This window comes from Panthera pardus, unplaced genomic scaffold (genome assembly GCF_024362965.1).
Source record: "Panthera pardus isolate Hobbes unplaced genomic scaffold, ASM2436296v1 HiC_scaffold_6, whole genome shotgun sequence".
NCBI lineage: Eukaryota > Metazoa > Chordata > Mammalia > Carnivora > Felidae > Panthera > Panthera pardus.
In genome coordinates, this window is record NW_026526991.1 from 48,181,681 (window position 1) to 48,200,383 (window position 18,703).

Here is an 18,703-nt window from a genome sequence, read left to right on the forward strand (position 1 = left end):
TTCAAATGTGTGCAAAAATCCCTGTGACTTTTCTGGGGCGCCTGGGTGGCTCAGTCAGTTAAGTGTTTGACTTGATTTCGGCTCAGGTCATGATCTGCGGTTTGTGAGATGGAGCCCATGTCGGGCTCTGCACTCACAAGTGTGGAGCCTGCTTGGGATTCTTTCTCTGCCCCTCCTCTGCTTGCTCTCTCAATGTAAATAAACTTAAAAAAAAAAAAATCGCTGTGCCCTTTTAATAAGCACAGAGCCAAACACAGAACTGTTTTTGTTTTTAGCACTAAATTTTCCATCATCCTCTACTACTCCAACAGAACTCTTCTGTTTCCTTCTCTTATTAGATTGAATCCTTTCTTTTTTATAGGGTATTTTGAACACCTAGGTCAAGTCATTCTGTATGTTTATACGACATTTCTTCTATTTTCAATACTGTACCACACAGTGATTTCTAAAGAGTGTCTCATCTACTTTTTCCAACATTTTCTCTTTTCTTTCCTTTAATACATTGTCTCTCTTCCTTATGATACTCTTCATCCATTTCTCTTGGCTTCCTACTCTTCTATGCTTCAAAACAGGGATCATCAGCAACCAATCAAGTATTTCTTCAGAGGAGCAGACTGTCAGATTAACACATTCTACCTGCACCCAAATGTTGCTGGTATTACAGTTTCCAACTGTGACAGGAGATGCATAAGGTTTTCAGTTTTCTGAAAGCCTAACCAAAAAACAATTTCAATCTACGTAACCTAGTTAACTCTTTTGAGGACTATGACTTCAAACCTCACTAAAGGCTTTTAAGCTCCATATCTTACTTATATGAAAAGGGGGAAATTTTTACCCCATTTTTCCACATACCATAGACAGATTTCCCAAGAACCCTGAAGACTGTGTAAGCCGGGGAGACCTCCCTCCTGTTCCAAGAATGCAGGAAACATCTGGATGCCTCAGTAAGCTTCGGCTGGGTGGAGTAACTACAAACAAGAGGTTAGAAAAAGAATCCAAAGTGCATGAACATTGATCATGAAAACAAAACAATCAAACAACCAATAAATAACTTTGTTTCTAATTATTTAGATTCTAACCAAGTAAATCCTTTAAATATTAACATTTCCATGATATGAAGATTTAACTTATTTTTGTAAATTTGATCTTTTGGTACTAGTGAGCCCAGCAGGAAAATCTTTTACTGCAAACACAGATGCTTTCATTATAACATAACTAAGTAGTAAAAAAAAGAAAGACACTAATGAGTCCATGGATTATTCATATTCCAATTTTACAAATACTGAAGAGGTAGTTTAGTGTAAAGGGCACAGGCTTTGAAGTAAACAGATCATTGTCTGAATTTTGGTTCCATCACTTACATATATGCTTAGCCATGCTATCCTCATTGAGTAACTTCTCCACGTCTCGATTTCAGTTTTGGTAAAATAGAGATAGAATACCTACATCACAGTTATTGTGTATTTATGTAAAGTATAGTGCCTCACACATGGTAAGGGTTCAACAAATAGTAATGCAATCATTATTATTTGTTCTTAACTATTGATATTGTAACCAAAGATTATCATGTGTACTGTAAGCTTTAACATATAGCTATTACTATTATTAAATATTATATTAATGTTATTAAATATTATGTATATGTAACATATACAAATATATATAACAAATACCTGTTATATATATATAAATATATATATTATATATTGTACATATTTATATATACAACAAATACTTGTTATATATTTGTACATATTAATATACATTACTATATTCTTAAATGCTTTAAAAGCAAAAATTCTTATGAGGCACCTGGGTGGCTCAGTCATTTGAGCATCACACTTCAGCTCAGGTCATGATCTCACAGTTCATGAGTCAGAGCCCCGCATCAGGCTTGCTGCTGTCAGCGCAGAGCCCAATTTGGATCCTTTATCTCCCTTTCTTTCTGCCCTTCCCCGGCTCACACTGTCTCTCGAAAATAAATAAAACAGTAAAAAAAAAAAAAAAAAAATCTTACAAGGTGGTCGAAACGAACTGGGAGTTCGAGGGATAACCTGGTTTCTTGGTGTAGTATTAGCAAAAATTTCATCTTGGGATGGCCGAACTATAGGAAGAGTTAAGAAAAGTTTTCCATACAAAAAAGACACCATTAAAGTTAGAATCAACCATATTCTGAATACATAAAATATCTGAATACACTTTTCAACAAGATTTTGATGGCTACCACTTTTTCTATGCAAAGAGTAAATCACTCCCTCTACTGCTTAATTTCTCAGATATCAGTCTTATATTACTACACACTGAACTAAGAGTACTTAGATTTCAAATAAAAAAAGGATACCTCATCTCAGCAGAAGCTAGCTACAACAGGATAGCAAGAACGTCCTTATTTTCAGGGTAACACAAATTTTAACAATTTCCCTATCATTTTATTATAATGCTGAATGTCTAATATCTCTCATAAAAAGACAATTCTATAATTCTGATTCCAAGCATGCTGTAATTTGAATAATGATGCTTACAACGTAAAGGATACTTAAAACTCTTTTTTGAGCACTCTGTTTCCGTGCAGTCCGAGTCACTTCTGCCTCTCGGATCACAGGAGATGACATCTCTCCATAGCCGCTCCTAAAACAGTATAATTAAGTTCATGTGAGTGAAATGACAATGTACCATTTGCAAAGAACTCTATCATGACTGGAGCAAAAGACCCTGGGTCAGTCAAAGCATAGATCATCCCAGTAGCCAAGTCTTTGACCTTTTGGTTAACAGCGCTCTTTGATTCCAAACCCTGCTTATCCCTCAAAGCCCACTTCTCAAATTTTTCCTGCACAGGCATCTTTGAGTTTCTAGCACTCACTATGTTATTCTCACCTATGGAATGATTTCAACACTTGGCATCTATATCATAGCACTGTTTTACATAATTGCTTCATGAAGGCAGGTCTTTCCTTGGTTGAATTGAGGAGTTCCCTGAAATTGCAGGAACCATCTCTTAAAAGAATCTTCCGCAGTTTCCAAAATTCTTCAAACCATGGGTACTACGAAAAATAAAATCTGTTGTTGGGACTGGTGAGATGGGGAGCTAACTAAAAAAGAATTCTAATAAATTGGAGAAATGACTCTTCAAGTCATTTCTCCACAAAGTACACTAATGGCATCTCCTGTCTCAGTACTGTTGCAGTTGCCCTGATCTCCCGTTGTTCTCAGCTCAAGGTCTAGAAAATAAATCGTGTGAATTAAAAGACCTATATTTTGAGGGGCGCCCGGGTGGCTCAGTCAATTAAGCATCTGACTTCGGCTCAGGTCACGGTCTCATGGTTCATGAGTTTGAGCCCCGTGTCCAGCTCTGCGCTGACAGCTCAGAGCTAGGAGCCTGCTTCAGATTCTGTGTCTCCCTCTCTCTCTGACCCTCCCCCACTCATGCTCTGTCTCTCTCTCTAACAAAAGAATAAACATTAAAAACAAAAAAAAAGACCTGTATTTTGAGACAAGAATCTCACATGCTTTTTCCTCCACTCAAAATCTTAAGATAGCTCTGAAGCCTATAGAATCAAGTCCAAATTTCCTTTATTTTTACAATCTAACCCCCGACTTACCAGTTCAGTCTTATACTCAACCACAAACATCCCCATACAAACATACATTGCATGTGACCATTCAGCTACACAATGCCTTCCTTTTCATATTCTTGCACCCTGTAGATGTTTCTTCCACAGAAGCCTACATTTGCCCCTCTCATCCACCTGGTGAACACTTACTCACCAAAGAGCCTCCTGGAGTCTGGAGACACATATATCAGGTGGGCAACTTGGTTCTTCTACTTATTAGCTTCCTAACTGTCACTAAGTTCTTAAACTCTTTTAGCCCCAGTGTAATCTATGAAAAGAGGATCAGAGTACCTATCTTCATAGGATTGTAGGAAGACTAAATTAGCTAATACAATATATATGGTAATAACAAAGCATTTAAGGCACTCAATGTTAGCTATTATTCAGGCCAACTAGAGAGTTACCTCCTTTGAGAAGTCTTCCTGATAGATCCCGTGGCAGAGAGACTTTTATCGCATCCTCATTTTCTCTTCCCACAGAAAAGTTAAAACACATCATTTTGCACTGCTCCATTGTCTCCTCCACTACAACTAATTCCCAGAGGCCAAGAACACGAAAAACTCACCTGTATAGCAGGAGGCTAGCATAGTGCCAGGGTCATAGAAAGACTTTAATACTGTAACTATCTGATGCTGGAACTTGTATCAGAAAGTCTGGGCTGAGATCCCAGTTCCGTCACTGTCTGGCTTTGTGATCTCGGTCAGGTCAGTCGGCATGTCGAAAGCCAGACCACCTCCTATTCCGCCCACCCCAGCAATGAAAAACGTTGCCCCCAAACGCAGAACAGATGGCAGAGCTGCCGCGAAAACGCAAGGGACGATCACTGTCCGTATCCATTCCCGACCCAAGCTGCCTTTCTTCCATCATCTGCAGAGACTCCCAGCCCGGGGAAGGAGTCCTAGGGTTAGCACCCGGGCCTTCCTCGGCTTCCTGTGGGAGTCGGGCTTCGACTGTTTAGTTCCGCCCTACAAGCAGGAAGGGCAAGTGTCCTAGCTTAACCATTACCACCTCAACTGACCTGTCCATGGCCACAGCCTTCTCCACCGAGAAGCTCGCCAACTCGACTCCAGCTTAACCACCGCGTTTCAGCCTTCCCGCTCTCCGGAAGCAAACCCTTCGACCCGGAAGCATGTCCTAGCTAAGCCGTCTTAGAAAAAAAGGGGAGGGAGGAAGAAACACCTTTCCCCTTGAGCGCACGCGCGACGACTTCCGCCTTCCTGCCGCAGGTCCGGTCTGCGCAGGCGCGAAGGCGGTGCTTCAGTGTGATGGCGTCTGACGGGACCGGGCTGAGCCGGGCAGGGCTGAGGGGGCGGAGCAGGGGGCGGGGCAAGGACGGGGCCGGTGGGTTTAGCGGTGTGGCGACGCTGCCGCTTTGCCTGACTGGCATTTGTGGGCGTGGTCCAGGCGCCAGGTTATCCTAGAGGGAAACTTGGCTTGTATTGATAGTCTAGAGAAGTGTGCGGTCATTTCCTGGTATTCTCAGGAGGCCGGGACTGAGAAGGAACCTGGACCCTGAATTCAGACATGCAGGCTCTCCCCTCCACCTCCGGGGTCCCTGCCAGTCTCACTCAACTCAATCTTGTTTGAACTGTAGCGTAAACCCCCTACAGTTCTTGATATTGTTTTCCGTAATGGCTCTTTGTTTTTCTTTAACTTGGTATTTTTCCCTATTAAGGAGAAAAGGATCATTTGCCTTAGAAACCATAAAGAGTGGGGTGCCTGGGTGGCTCAGTCGGTTAAGCATTGAACTTTGGCTCAGGGCATGATCTCCTGTGTTGTAAGTTTGAGCCGGTTTCGGATCCTCTGACTCCCTCTCTCTCTCTGCCCCTCCCCTGCTGGCTCAGCCTCTCATTCTCTCGCTCTCTCTCTCAACAATAAACATTAAAAGGGGCACCTGGGTGGCTCAGTGGGTTAAGCATCCGACTTCCGCCCAGGTCATGATCCCGCGCTTCGTGGGTTCAGGCCCCGCGTGGGGCTGTGTGCTGACAGTTCGGAGCCTGGAGCCTGTTTCGGATGCTGTTTCTTCCTCTCTCTCTCAAACCGTCCCCTGCTTGCACTCTGTCTCTCTAGCTCCCCAAAATAAATAAATATTAAAAAAATAAGTACATAAACATTAAAAGAAAAAGCATAAAGAGTGATATGTAAGTGATGTATCACTAAATTCTACTCCTGAAACTAATATTACACTATATGTTAACTAACTGGAATTTAATAACTTGATACAAACAAAGTATAAAGGGTGATAGAATTGCCCTCTATTTCAAAGTGCCTGGATAGGCAAAAAGCAGTATATTCCCGCGCTGAAGGAATCAAAGCTTTGCCTTACCCATTTACATTCTGCTGCACTCCTGGGTAATGTACTGGGAAGGCTTCTTCATGCTGGATTCCCATTAAGACTGATGTGGAAGTGTTGGTGTTCAGAGCCCATGGCCAAGAAAGAATTCTTGAGATGTCTTCAGTGCAAAAAGGTGGTTTTACTAAAACCTTGGGAAAGGACCTGTGGGCAGAAAAGGCTGCCCTAGGGTTGTGATGAGTGACTAATTATATACCTTCAAATTATGAGGGGGTTAGGGATAGCGTAAGTCTCTAAGGATTTTTGGAAGCAAGGTTTCCAGGACCTGGAGGGGGCTAGCTATCGTTAGGAAAAGTTCATTTATTACTGTTTAGTCAAAACTCAGTCATGAGACCCTTCAGATGCATATCAGTGGGCCATAAGTTTGGAGGATGATTCCTAACATAACGGGGGGTGGGTAGAAATAAAGGAAGTTTGGAAAGGAATTTTTATATGTTAAAGTAGACTTAAAGGATCTTGAGGTCAGGATAATGTTAAGCTAAGATTGCTTTTTGCCCTCAGCAAAGTGTCATCATCAAGCTCCTAGAGGGAGGTCACTCTGCCTGTTTCAAGGACTTGTCAACGGGCTGTAGACAGTAAGGAAATTTAATTTTTCACTTGCCTCTGTTTCCCACATCATGACCACGTGACATTTGGAGAAAAAAAAAAAGTGACCTTGGATTCCATCTAGGCACAAACCCTCCACGCGTATTCCCCCTCATGTGTAAAATGGAAATACCACCTTTATCACCGTTGTCGCAAAGATTAATGACAAGATGCCAAATGTACACCTTCACATGGTAGTCATTGAGTCTCCTCTTTCAATTACCTACTTAATGAGTCCCCACCCTGGTGCTCTCTCATTCATCCTGTCTCCTAATTTTCCTGTGCAAAAAGTGCACTTGTTCTCTTATCCAAGGTGCAATCTGGTTCTTGTTCTCTTGTTGAAGGTGAAATCTGGTTCTAATGATTTTGTGGTGCTGGAGCAAAGTTATTCACAGCGTGAGCCAGTGGTTCAGGTTCTTGCCACGCGTCCCCTGGCAACTGAATTCCAATGTGTTCTATTCATATAATGTACTTGAAGTGATTGACCATAAGGCACACAATAAAAAGGAAGAGCAGTCTTGGGTGAAGGGTTAGCCCAATATTCAGTTCATATGCGAAGAGAAAACACTTGTTGAAAAGCGTGGGGGGGGGGGGTCACTTTTGACACATTTAATTAGTAGGCATGAACATTTAATTAGTAGGCATGAACATCATACTACCCCCAAAATATTTGAAAATGTATTCGTTTGATTACCTACCTTAAAACTATTTGCAATAAAATCTTTTGTATGGTGCCTGGTGTATATATTCTGGCTTTATGTTTGGATTTCAATGAAAAAAGTTCATTACAGCTAACTTCAGCAAAGGGGAATTTACCAGAAGCCTATCAGGAACTCACAGAATTGTTACGAAGCTGGAAAAAAGGCTTGGGAACAGTTGCACAGGAGCTAGAACCCAGAAAACAACTACCGCCAAAGCACTCAGAGCCAAACTGTCTCTGACCTGGAGCATTCTTTGCTCTCTCTCTTACCCTCAGCAGCTGAGAAAGAAAATCATTACTTGTTTGCCCCCTCCCTAGCTTTCTATTTCGAAAACTTTCAAACCTCCATGAAAGCTGTAAAACAGTACTCTAGGTGTCAATATATTCTCTACCTGCAACAGCCAATTGCTGACATTTCCCCACAATTGCTTGCTCTTTGGGTTTTTTTGCCTGAACTATTTGAAAGTTAGTCGTAGACATCTTGACACTTCACCCCTAAATACGTCAGAATGGCATCTCCTAAATCAAGAACAAGACATTCTCTTAACCAATACAATAAACAGAACATTTGGCATTGGCAGAATACCATAATTAACATAGTCAATTTCCTCAGTTGTCTCAAATGCCTTTTTTTAATGTTTATTTCTTTATTTGGAGGGGGGAGAGGAGAGGGGGAGAGAGAGAGAGACAGAGAGAGAGAGAGAGAGAGAGAGAATCCCAAGCAGGCTCCACATTGTCAGTGCAGAGCCCCACTCAGGGCTGGAACTCACAAACCGTGAGATCATGACCTGAGCCAAAATCAGGAGCTGGATGCTTAACTGACTAAGCCACCCAGGCGCCCCTCAATAATGCCTTTTATAACAGCTCTCCTCAAATACAGCATCCAACAGAGGATTATGCATTTAGTTGTCTTGTCTCTTCGTTCTACTTTCATTTAGAGTAGTCCTCCAGACTTTCAGACTAGTTTTTGCAGAATATTTCTCAATTTGGATTTGTCCAATTGTTTCCTCATGAAAACATGAGCACTTAAAAAAACGAAACAAAACAAAACACACCAGGCGCCTGCATGACTCAGTTGGTTGAATGTTTGACTTTTGATTTCTGCTCAGGTCACGATCTCACCGTTTGCAGGTTCGAGCCCCGCATTGGGCTCCGTGCTGACAGTGTGGAGGCTGCTTGGGATTCTCTCCCTCTCTCTGCCCCTCTCCCGCTTGCTCTCTCTCTCTCTGTCTCAAAACAAACAAATAAATAAATTTATAAAAAAATAAAAACAAACAGTTGGAAGATAGGATACAGGCATACTACATAGGTATTGTTGGGTGTTTCTCACAATCACATCAAGTGGCACATGAGGCCAGTCTGTCTCTGTTTCAAAATCTGCCTGACCTCTCTCTTCTCTCAAAAGAAAGCATTTCACCTGGCACCTCTTTCTAGCTGTTGTCTTTTTAGTCTTCTCCTTCTCAGCCCAATTTCTTTTTTGGTAAATTGTAAGTACCTGGTTAGTGGTTTTCTTACTATAAATCCAGTAGATGTGATTATTACAGAAAGATACAAAAATAGACACAAGGATATGGAGAAAATGAAACGATTCTTATGATTCCATTAACTATATCTGGCTACAATTTCATAAGAGACTCTCATCCAGAATCACCTACTTGGGGGGCCCCTGGGTGGCTCAGTCAGTTGAGCATCTGACTTTTGATTTCAGCTCAGGTCATGATCCCGGGAGCTTGGGATCAAGCCCCACGTTGGGCTCTGCACCAAGCATGGAGTCCGCTTAAGATTCTTTCTCCTCTGCCCCTCTTCCCCGCTCATTCTCTCTCTCTCTCTCTCTCTCTCTCTCTCTCTCTCTCTCTCTCTCTCTGTCAGATAAAATAATAAGAATAAAAAAGAATCACCTGAGTTTGGTTAACCCACAGAACCAAGAAACTTAACATGTTATGTCACTACGTTTTGGGATGGCTTGTTATATAGTCACAGATAACTGGAACAAGTGGGATTATACCGTAACACTGTTTCATGATCTGCTTTTTCACTTAACAGTATGAACATCGTATCATATCCAGTATCATTCATCTATATCATTCTTAACTTAGCCAAACATTTTGAAAAAATAATATTCCTTTTTGTCTCCATTTACATTTACAATGCAACCTAATGCAGTCTGACTTCAGCCCTCACTGCTAAAGGAAAATTGTTCGAAACAAGGTCACCAATAATTTGTCAGTAAAAGTCTATTTTTTCATTTCTCATCGTCTCTTGAGCATTTGACATCAGAGACTACTCTCTTTTCTGTCACTCTCCTGTCCCTATGTGTTACTACTTTCGTAGTGGGCTTCTCCTAGTCCTCTCTGGCTTTCTTGGCTAGTGTCCTCCCTGTCATATATATTTGTCCAAATCCGTAGAATACACAACTTATGTAAACTATGGGTCTTGGGTGATTATGATGTATAAATGTGGGTTCAGAGATTATAACAAATGTACCACTCTGGCGGGAGATACTATAATGAGGGGAGGCTACGCATGTTTGGGAGCAGTGAGCATATGAGAAATCTCTGTGCCTGCCTCTCAATTTTGCTGTGAACCTAAAATTGCTCTTAAAAATGAAATCTTAAGAAGTATCTAAACAAAGATCGCACCAAATGTTGATAGCGGTTGCCTTTGGTGAGACTGGATGATTTTGTTATTGTTGCAAGTTCACCAATTTGCTTTATTTAAAGTGATTTATTTTCATAGCATGGTTTAATTGAAATTCAAAAAAAATTTTTTTAAATAAATTCACTAAGAATTCCAGTGAGTCAGACGTGAATCTGGTGAATTGTTATGGTACATTCTTTTTTATTCTTTTTTATTTTTTTTAATGTTTATTCATTTTTTTGTGAGGCAGAGAGGGACAGAGCGTGAGTGGGGGAGGGGCAGAGAGAGAGGGAGAGACACAGAATCCGAAGCAGGACCCAGGCTCTGAGCTGTCAGCACAGAGCCCGACACAGGGCTCGAATCCATGAACGTGAGAGTTGGATGCTTAACCGACTGAGCCACCCAGGTGCCCCACAACATAAGTCTTTTAAATCACTATCGTAGCTACCAGATAAAATTTGGTTATTATTTTCTTAAAATGCTCTTGCTTAAAACCTATTTTGAGGTTAAACTATTCCATCTTGCAAATTGATATTAGTACTTGGTTGGCAATGTTTTATTCTTTTTTCCTCCTCATATTGACCAGCTCTTTTACTTATTTATTTAAAAAGTGTGGTAACATGCATAATATAAAATTTACTACTTTAGCCATTTTTAAGTGTGCAGTTCAGTGGAGTTAAGTATATTCAAAGTGTTGTGCAAAGTTATGTATAGTCTTAAATATATATATAAAAATATATAATATATATCATTATAAGTATATACATATAAATGAACCCCAAATAATTTTTATTTAATTCGTCTCCCTGCTCAAAACATATCAGATCTTGGTAATTAAGATGAAATTCTGACAAACATTTTATACATAAGGAGCAGTGATATTGTAAAGTAATTCAGGGCACCTGGGTGGCTCAGTTGGTTAAACGTTAGACTCTTGATCTCAGCTCAGGTCTTGATCTCAGGGTGTTGAGTTAAAGCCCTGCGCTGGGCTCTCCGCTGGGCATGAAGCCTACTTAAAAAAAAAAAAAAAAAAAAGTAGTTAAACATCAATAATATGAAGCAAAACAGAGCTCTGAATGCATTACAGGGGAACCTGCAACGTTCAAGTTTGGTTCAGATCAGGCAGCAAAAAAGACAGGATAAAATGTTAAATTTCAAGAAAAAGAAGTTCATGAGTCAGGGAGGAAAAATGTACTTAAGTGTGAAGCGTAAACTGTGTATGCCCTCCAAGATTCAGATGTGTTATTTGACTTCACGTTTAGAAGACAAAGTAGCAGAAAGACTAAAGGCTCGAGCGGACACTGATAGGATTCTAGCCAAGGATGTGGTTGTGGTGATAATACCGGGAAGCTATTGAGTGAGTACATTATGTCTTTTCAGATAGGACTCTTTTTTTTTTTTTTTGAGGGAGGGAGGTGATGCTATTTGGTTTGAAGCAAAATGCTTTACGCTGAGGTCAAGGAGGGTCAAAAGTTTCAATGCAGAGTCAGGTTGACACTGGTCTTTCTTTCCAGTAAGGCAGGGTGGTGGGTAGGATTTTGGTCGGTTCACATTTAATGAGTTATTTCACCTCTCTACAATCCAGTTTTCTCTTCTGTAAACTTGAGAAGATAAGAGTATTCTATTTCACAGTTTGTACCGGCAATTAAATAATATCTGTACCGCAATTTGAGAGGTGGTGCAGAACACAAAAACTCCTTGGGTTGAATCCTAGCCCCCCTACTTAGTTGGTGGAGCCTTGGACAAATTATGTCTATGCTTCTGTATAACAAATAAATTTATTTCACAAGTTTATGGTGTGAATTAAATGAGTTTGAATGCATAAATCACTTAGAACAATACTAGTATATAATAATCACTCAAGAAACATTGGCTGATATTATCATGCACCACATGTAGCAAATATTCAATATAAGTGTTTGCTCTTTTGTTCAGCACCAAGAAGGCAGGGACCATACCTGTTTTTTTCACCTTTACCGTTTGTCATTTAGTAAAAGCTCACATTTTTCTTGAATGAGTGGGTCATTTCCAATCAATACAATTGCATTCAATTCCTCAGAAAGTATTCTAGTAAGAGCATCCACATTTGTATAATCAGGTTAAGTTTATTTTCACTTATATTCTGTCATATGTAGATACTTCACAGTACCCTCTACCACCTCAAAAGATTTCTTTATCATCTTCATCTTGAGAAGCTTAAAAACAGGAAGAACCCGTGAATAATTTATGTTACAGCTTCTCTTTCTTCTTTCGAACTATGTTGAATCTGAAGAGGAAAATAGAATGATGAAATGTAAAACTTTGTAATTTGGAGTGACCCGTTTACTGCTGAATTGTGATTTAAACATCGATGTCTGGCAGATTTTTAACATAAAATCGTAAATACATTATTGCTTCTTAGAATTCTAACAGTAAGAATTAGCTCAGTGTAGGTTTCACTGTGGCTTGTGTTTCTAGTGTCTTAAGCATAAAGTAGTCAGTGACATTTTCAAGGTAGTGGTGAATTTGCTGACAAAAAGTTTGCCAGACAAATAAATCAATTGCAATGACTCCTCTTTACAGACATCTCAGGCTTCATCAATAGCGGAAATGATCTTGGAAGCAATTGAAAAGCTAAAATCGTTATTCTCTGTTGATACAGGGCATTCTCCAGCTAGACCACAATGCAGCTTATGCTGTTTCACATACTTCTCTACTTGGCATAGGAATTCTGTAAATCAAACACATTTGCGTTTCTGAAGAATGATTTATTAAGGCCCTGGAGAGAGCATTGCTTTGTTCTGTTTTCTCTAAATAGTACGCTTTATACGGTGTTTAGATTTTATTTTATTATGAAAAGAAGATAACTAGCATGAACCTTACCCCATAAATTCAACTGAGTAAGAAAAGTCACATTACAATTTTTTTCTTATATAGTGTTCTCTTAAAAAAAATTTTTTTTTAATGTTTATTTATATTTGAGAGAGAGAGAGTGTGCAAGTGCGCAAGTGGGGAGAGGGGCAGAAAGAGGCAGAATCTGAACCAGGCTCCAGGCTCTGACCTGCCAGAACAGAGCCTGACCCTTTGCTTGAGCTCACGAACTGCAAGATCATGACCTGAGCCGAAACTGGACACTTAACCGAATCAGCCACCCAGGCGTTATGGTGTTAGTTCTGACTGAGTCCTCATCCTGCCTGGTTTGGTGGGGTGAAGGCGAGAAATTTAATCTCACAGATCACAGTGTTCTCTCCTCTCTTCTGGGGTTTGCACAAGAATCCAGTGAGTGTCTTCCGTGGTGCTAAAGGCATTTAGCCTTCAGTTCACTTTACCTAATGCAGGTCATTGTCCAGCCTGAGTGTGTTGGCTGCATATGGGAGGAATGTGCTTCCTACCTACAGAGTGAGATGGAAGAAGGCAGGGAGGGGGAAAGAATGTAGAGGAAACAAACACACACTATTATCTGACTAAATGATAGCCTTTAAGAAACAATATAACAAATAGTTAAAATTTGAATAGGTAGTTTACCATATATGGACCATTATCTTTATCTGTAGGTAAATATCTTCTAATTGAGAGGATCTTTGAAAATGTATCCTTAAGAGAATGCATCATGCATCCATAATGCTATGAGTCTATTCCTTTTTTTTTTTTTTTTTTTTAACATTTATTTATTATTGAGAGACAGAGAGAGACAGAGCATGAGCATGGGAGGGACAGAGAAAGGGGGAGACACAGAATCTGAAGCAGGCTCCAGGCTCCGAGCTGTCAGCACAGAGCCTGACACAGGGCTTGAACTCACAAACCACGAGATCATGACCTGAGCTGAAGTTGGATGCATAACTGACTGAGCCACCCAGGCACCCCGAGTCTATTCTTTAATGACAAAATTTTAAAGGTGTTATTTTAAAGATTGAAAATATAGCATATTTTGGGGCACCTGGGTGGCTCAGTCGGTTGAGCATCTGACTTGGGCTCAGATCATGATCTCAAGGTTTGTGAATTCAAGCCCTGCATCAGGCTCCTGATGACAAGCCACTTTGTATCCTCTTACACACAACCACCGCCCCCCCCCCCGCCCCGCCCCCGCTCTCGGCACCTCCCCTGCTCAAAAAAAAAAAAAAAAAAAAGAAAAGAAAATATAGCATATTTGGTTCATAAGTCAAGAGCAGGAATTGACTTTTAAAATACTTTGAGAGTATTTTGAGCTACAAAAATATTGACATATAAGAGCAAACTATGCAGGTTCTATAAATAGAAGTGCATTTAAAAGCATAAAATATAGACTATAAGTATTGGCAGTAGGCTGTAATGCAAAAAAACCTGTGCCTGTCTTGATCATTGACCTTGAAACTTATTTGGAAGCTTTAGTCTGTGTTGTAAAAGGGCATTAGGTAAAGCTGTACTTCAAAATCCATCCTTGCGTCCTATTTGCAATTTTTAAATGATGGAGTTTAATCTTTAGGAAACTGCTTGCCATCCTAGGGGAGTACCGCTTCTTTGTCCTTCACAAAATCAACGGAAGCTCTCTAGCTTTGTAAAAAGGTTGAATTTTGGGTAATAAAAGAAAGCTAAACTTCTTTGACTTTTTGAATGATGCTTTTTGTTTTTTCTGATTTAAGTATGAAGTTATGATGATGACTTCATTTAAAAAATTTTAACTTTACTTAATGATAGCATAACAATATTAGGAGACAACAAATAATTCAAAAGCATCCATATTACTACTGCTTAGTACAGTAATTTTTATTATTGCACATTATTTATCACGTTAGCATTCACATTTTACATATAATGACATTCATATAGCTTTTAAAATGTATATTCCAGAAACTGTTATTTACCTGCTACTGACAATGAGGATTCTCTGTATCTTCATGTTCCTGTTTTTCTTTTTCCCACTGATGTATTTTTGCTTTTCTTCTTGCACCTACTCAGATCCCCCTAACTTCCTCACTCCTTCCCTCCTCTGTAGCCATGTTAACAACCTGGTATGTATCTTTCAGTACCTCGCTTTGTTCACTTTCAATACCTCATAGAAATCCCTCTAAGTCAACCATGAAACATCAAACTCATTCTTAAATGCTGCATAACGTTCTATGTGAGGCATGAATCATAATCTTTTCAATTATTCTTTATTGATGGTCATTCACCCTGTTGCAGTTTTTTCTTCAGTAGTGTGTGGCAGTAAATAGTCTTGTGTATGTATCCTTTCATGTCTTTGGTGTAGCCACCAGGAATAGGATAGCTGGGTCAAATATGCCTATTTTAACTTTCAACAGATATTAGCAGATCGCAAATTAAGATTTTGCTTTACCCCAAGGCTATGCAATGCACATTGCCATCAGCATTACACGACTCCTTTCTTGTTCTCTAACCTCCTTTTTGGAATTAGAGTGTTATCTCTGTGAATTTTGCCCATGCGTTGGGTTCTTGGTACTTTGCTTTGCATGTCTCTGGCTACTAGTTAGAGCATCTTTTTATGTTTATGAGCCATTTGGATTTGCTCTTCTCTGAACCGCCTAGTAATATTTCAACCATTTTTCCTTTGGATTGTTTCTTAATTTCTAAGAACTCTTTGTATTTTATAGATGTGAACCCTGTGTATTTTATACTTTCCCAAATCTACTTTATAATATATTTTGCCAAATTATATATCCACATCTACATATCTATATATAAATATATATTCTTTAATTTTATTATAATTTAAATACATAAAATGTTTTAATTTTAAAATAGCTTCTGAGTTTCTTGAATTGGCTAAGGTCTTCTTTATCTCTAGACTACACTTCTAGTCTCTTAGGTTTTCTTCTAAGATTTTTGTTTTACTTTGTAGCTTGAAAATTTTAGATATATTTGGAATTTGCTTTAAAAATTTTTTTTATTGTTTATTATTTTTGAGACAGAGAGAGAGAGAGAGAGAGAGAGAGAGAGAGAGAGAGAGACTGAGAGCAAGCAGGGAAGGGGCAGAGAGAGAGGGCGACACAGAATCAGAAGCAGGCTCCAGGCTCTGAGCGCTCAGGACGGAGCCTGATGTGGGGCTCGAACTCACAGACTGCAAGATCATGACCTGAGCTATAGTTGGCCGCCCAACCAACTAAGCCATCCTCGCGCCCCTGGAATTTGCTTTATATAGAAGTTGAACTTTTATTTTCTTCAGATGGATAGCTACTTGTGTCAGCATCATTAAGTAACATTCTTTCTTACTGAAATATATATTTTTTTCATATATTAATTTCTGTTATATACTGGAATCTACTTCTGGATTCAATTCTATGCTGATTAGCATCATTGCTTCTTTCACTTGAACTTTAAGATCATTTAAATTTCGACTTCAAAACTTCACTCAGTTGAAATTCAAATTGGAATTGTATTACATTAAAATATTAATTTGGGGGAGTTGATATTTTGTGATATTGTCTTTCCATTCAAGAATATAGTATTTGTCTAAATCTTGATTTATGTGCTTTAGTAAGACTTATAATACCTCTTCCTTGTCAGCCTTATTTCTTGAGGCATTTATAGTTTTTATCATAAATGTTTACCCCCATCTCAACTTTCAAGTGCTTATTGTGAATATAAAATAAAGCTATTAATTTTTGGCTTACTTATCTTGTATCTAGCCACTTTCCTAAGTTCCTGAAGAATTCCAATAGATTTTTTTTCCAGCTTTTGAGGTATTCTCTTCCTATTATTTTTAAAGTAATCTCTACACCCAACATGGGGCTCAAACTCACAACCCTGAGATCCAAGAGTCGCATGCTCCACCAACTGAGCCAGCCAGGAGTCCTGAGGTATTCACTTATAATATCAGCAAAAATAATTTCATTTTCCAGTGTATATAATAAATATATATTTCTATTGATTTAATGCCTTTGTTAACGGTATTAGAGGACACTAATAACCCCTATTTCAACAGCATTGTGTTGAGGATTAAATAAGATAAACACACGTAAATTGCTTAGAGCAGTGGGTGGAATATGGTAGGGGGCCCAAGAAATGATTAATATTATTATTACTTCTCACCCATTAGAGCTTGAGAGTTCTTCCATCTGAAAAGGTCTCTTTCATGTAAACATCATACCAAAACAAAACAAAACAAAACAAACCCAAGAATTAAACTATTATTTGCTAGTTTTTCTTATTTCATCATTCCCCATTTTGATTGGTTTTGGGGAACCTGGGTCACAGCTTTCTTAAACTTTTATTTCTGATTCTCTCACCTTCTGATTCTCTCACAGAATAGCAGGAAAGGAAAGCAGAGAAATAGCTTGTGTATGAATGATTCATTCCACGGACTGTAATTACATAACAACAGATTAATAATTATAATAATTATGATTCTACAGATTATTTTTCTTTGAAGAGGAGTTACAGTCAAATGAGGCTTAAGGCTTGGTGACTATATTTTGGTTTAACTCATGTGGTGTTTCAGAGTTTATTTTGCGCAGGTCTGTCACAAAATCTTTTGCTTCCTAGAATTTACCTTTCTTCTTCAAAGTGAGATAAAACAGGTAAGTCAACTGTAACCAATGCTACTGCCTCTTTGAGGGAGTTTTAGGAGTAACTAAGAAAAAAGCTCTTTCTTATGATGTAATAGCTTTGGAGAGATGCAGCTCTTTCCTGACAGCGGTGGAAGAAGTGGCATTGGAAATTGTCTTCACTTTCCAGGGTTGACACAGTTTGGCACTTTACATCTACTCTGGATGACATCTCGAGATTCGTCCTCTTTACCCACCCTGAACGAGCCTTGGCAGAGGGCCTCGTGCAACAAAATCATTAACTCTACATCTGGCATTAGCCACATCCCGAGAAGGGGAGAATGCCTTGACCGTAAGAATATCCTGTATCGGTTCAGGGTAGAAAGAGGACAGCAGGTGCCATCCTCTAGGACAGCATTGGTGGAATGAAATCAGTGTCATGGCAGTGGCTAACAATACTCTTTGTTCCTGAAAAATTAAGGGCTAGCTGTTAGGTTTGCTAACTAGTTAATTACTAGCTGGTCTAGCTTCTGCAAGGAGCTCAAAATGTATTTCAGGAACTGATACCGTCTTTTAGTCTAATCCAATAGACTCTATTAAATAGTTTCCAGTTAAAATCTTGTATGATGCTTTACTGAAGTCAGAAAATTCAAAGGAACAAATGAGTGAAATGAGAACTTTTTCCAGAATAGTACCAGGAGACAATGACTAACTCAATTTCTGGAACTGTAAGTTTGTTTCTTAAACATGTAAAGCACACAAATGGTTACTGTCTCCTTCTAACATTACTTACGGTAATTAATGGATAAAACTTCTCTGGAGAAGGCCCAAATCCAGTTCTGAGAAGTGATTACGCAGACAGAAACCTCCCCCTTAATGCAGGATGTACTAACAAATACAAAAAAACCCTATTGGATTGAATTAGTCCCTAATTTGCTTGTCATTTGGCTCTTGTGCCTGTCCATCACTCCAATTACTGAAACAAAAAAACAAACAAAAAAGCAGTAAGGAAAACATTCAATTAAGTGCAGCAGTGGAGTAAAATCTTCTAAATCATGATGGTTTCAGAAGCGCTCACTTTCTTCTAATACGAATCATGTATGTCCGGATTAAGGGTGGAGGGGAGGGGGAAAGAAAACCTTGAGTCTGAAGATGAAAAGTAAGAAAATAAAGTTTGTTATTTATATCACTCCTAAATCTAAGCCAGTGGAAGGGGGAGATTATTGTCAGCACTGAAAAAATAGAATATATGTAGTGAAGACAAGACGTATGCTAACACAAGTGGAAGGTAATTCAGCGGGATAAATTAGCAGAATTACATGAGTATTTTATATGAGTACTATGTTGGTTCTGAAAT

General features: G+C 39.1%; 1 protein-coding gene across 3 annotated transcripts in view; it reads right to left on the reverse strand.

Moving 5' to 3' along the window:
• The window catches only part of NUP107 (nucleoporin 107), a 43,635-nt gene extending 38,875 nt beyond the window's left edge, over positions 1–4,760 (reverse strand). For 2 of the 3 annotated variants that reach the window (XM_019455043.2, XM_053894968.1), the window contains exons 1-4: positions 4,630–4,760; positions 2,537–2,628; positions 2,018–2,104; positions 853–968 (exon numbers count right to left, since the gene is read on the reverse strand). In XM_019455043.2, coding sequence (XP_019310588.1) covers positions 853–968; positions 2,018–2,104; positions 2,537–2,628; positions 4,630–4,637 — 303 coding nt within the window. In that variant the 5' untranslated portion in view covers positions 4,638–4,760. Of the gene's footprint in view, positions 1–852; positions 993–2,013; positions 2,105–2,536; positions 2,629–4,629 lie in introns of those variants that run through there. The other variant, XM_019455045.2, reaches the window with a different exon arrangement.
• Between the last annotated feature and the right edge of the window lie 13,943 nt (positions 4,761–18,703).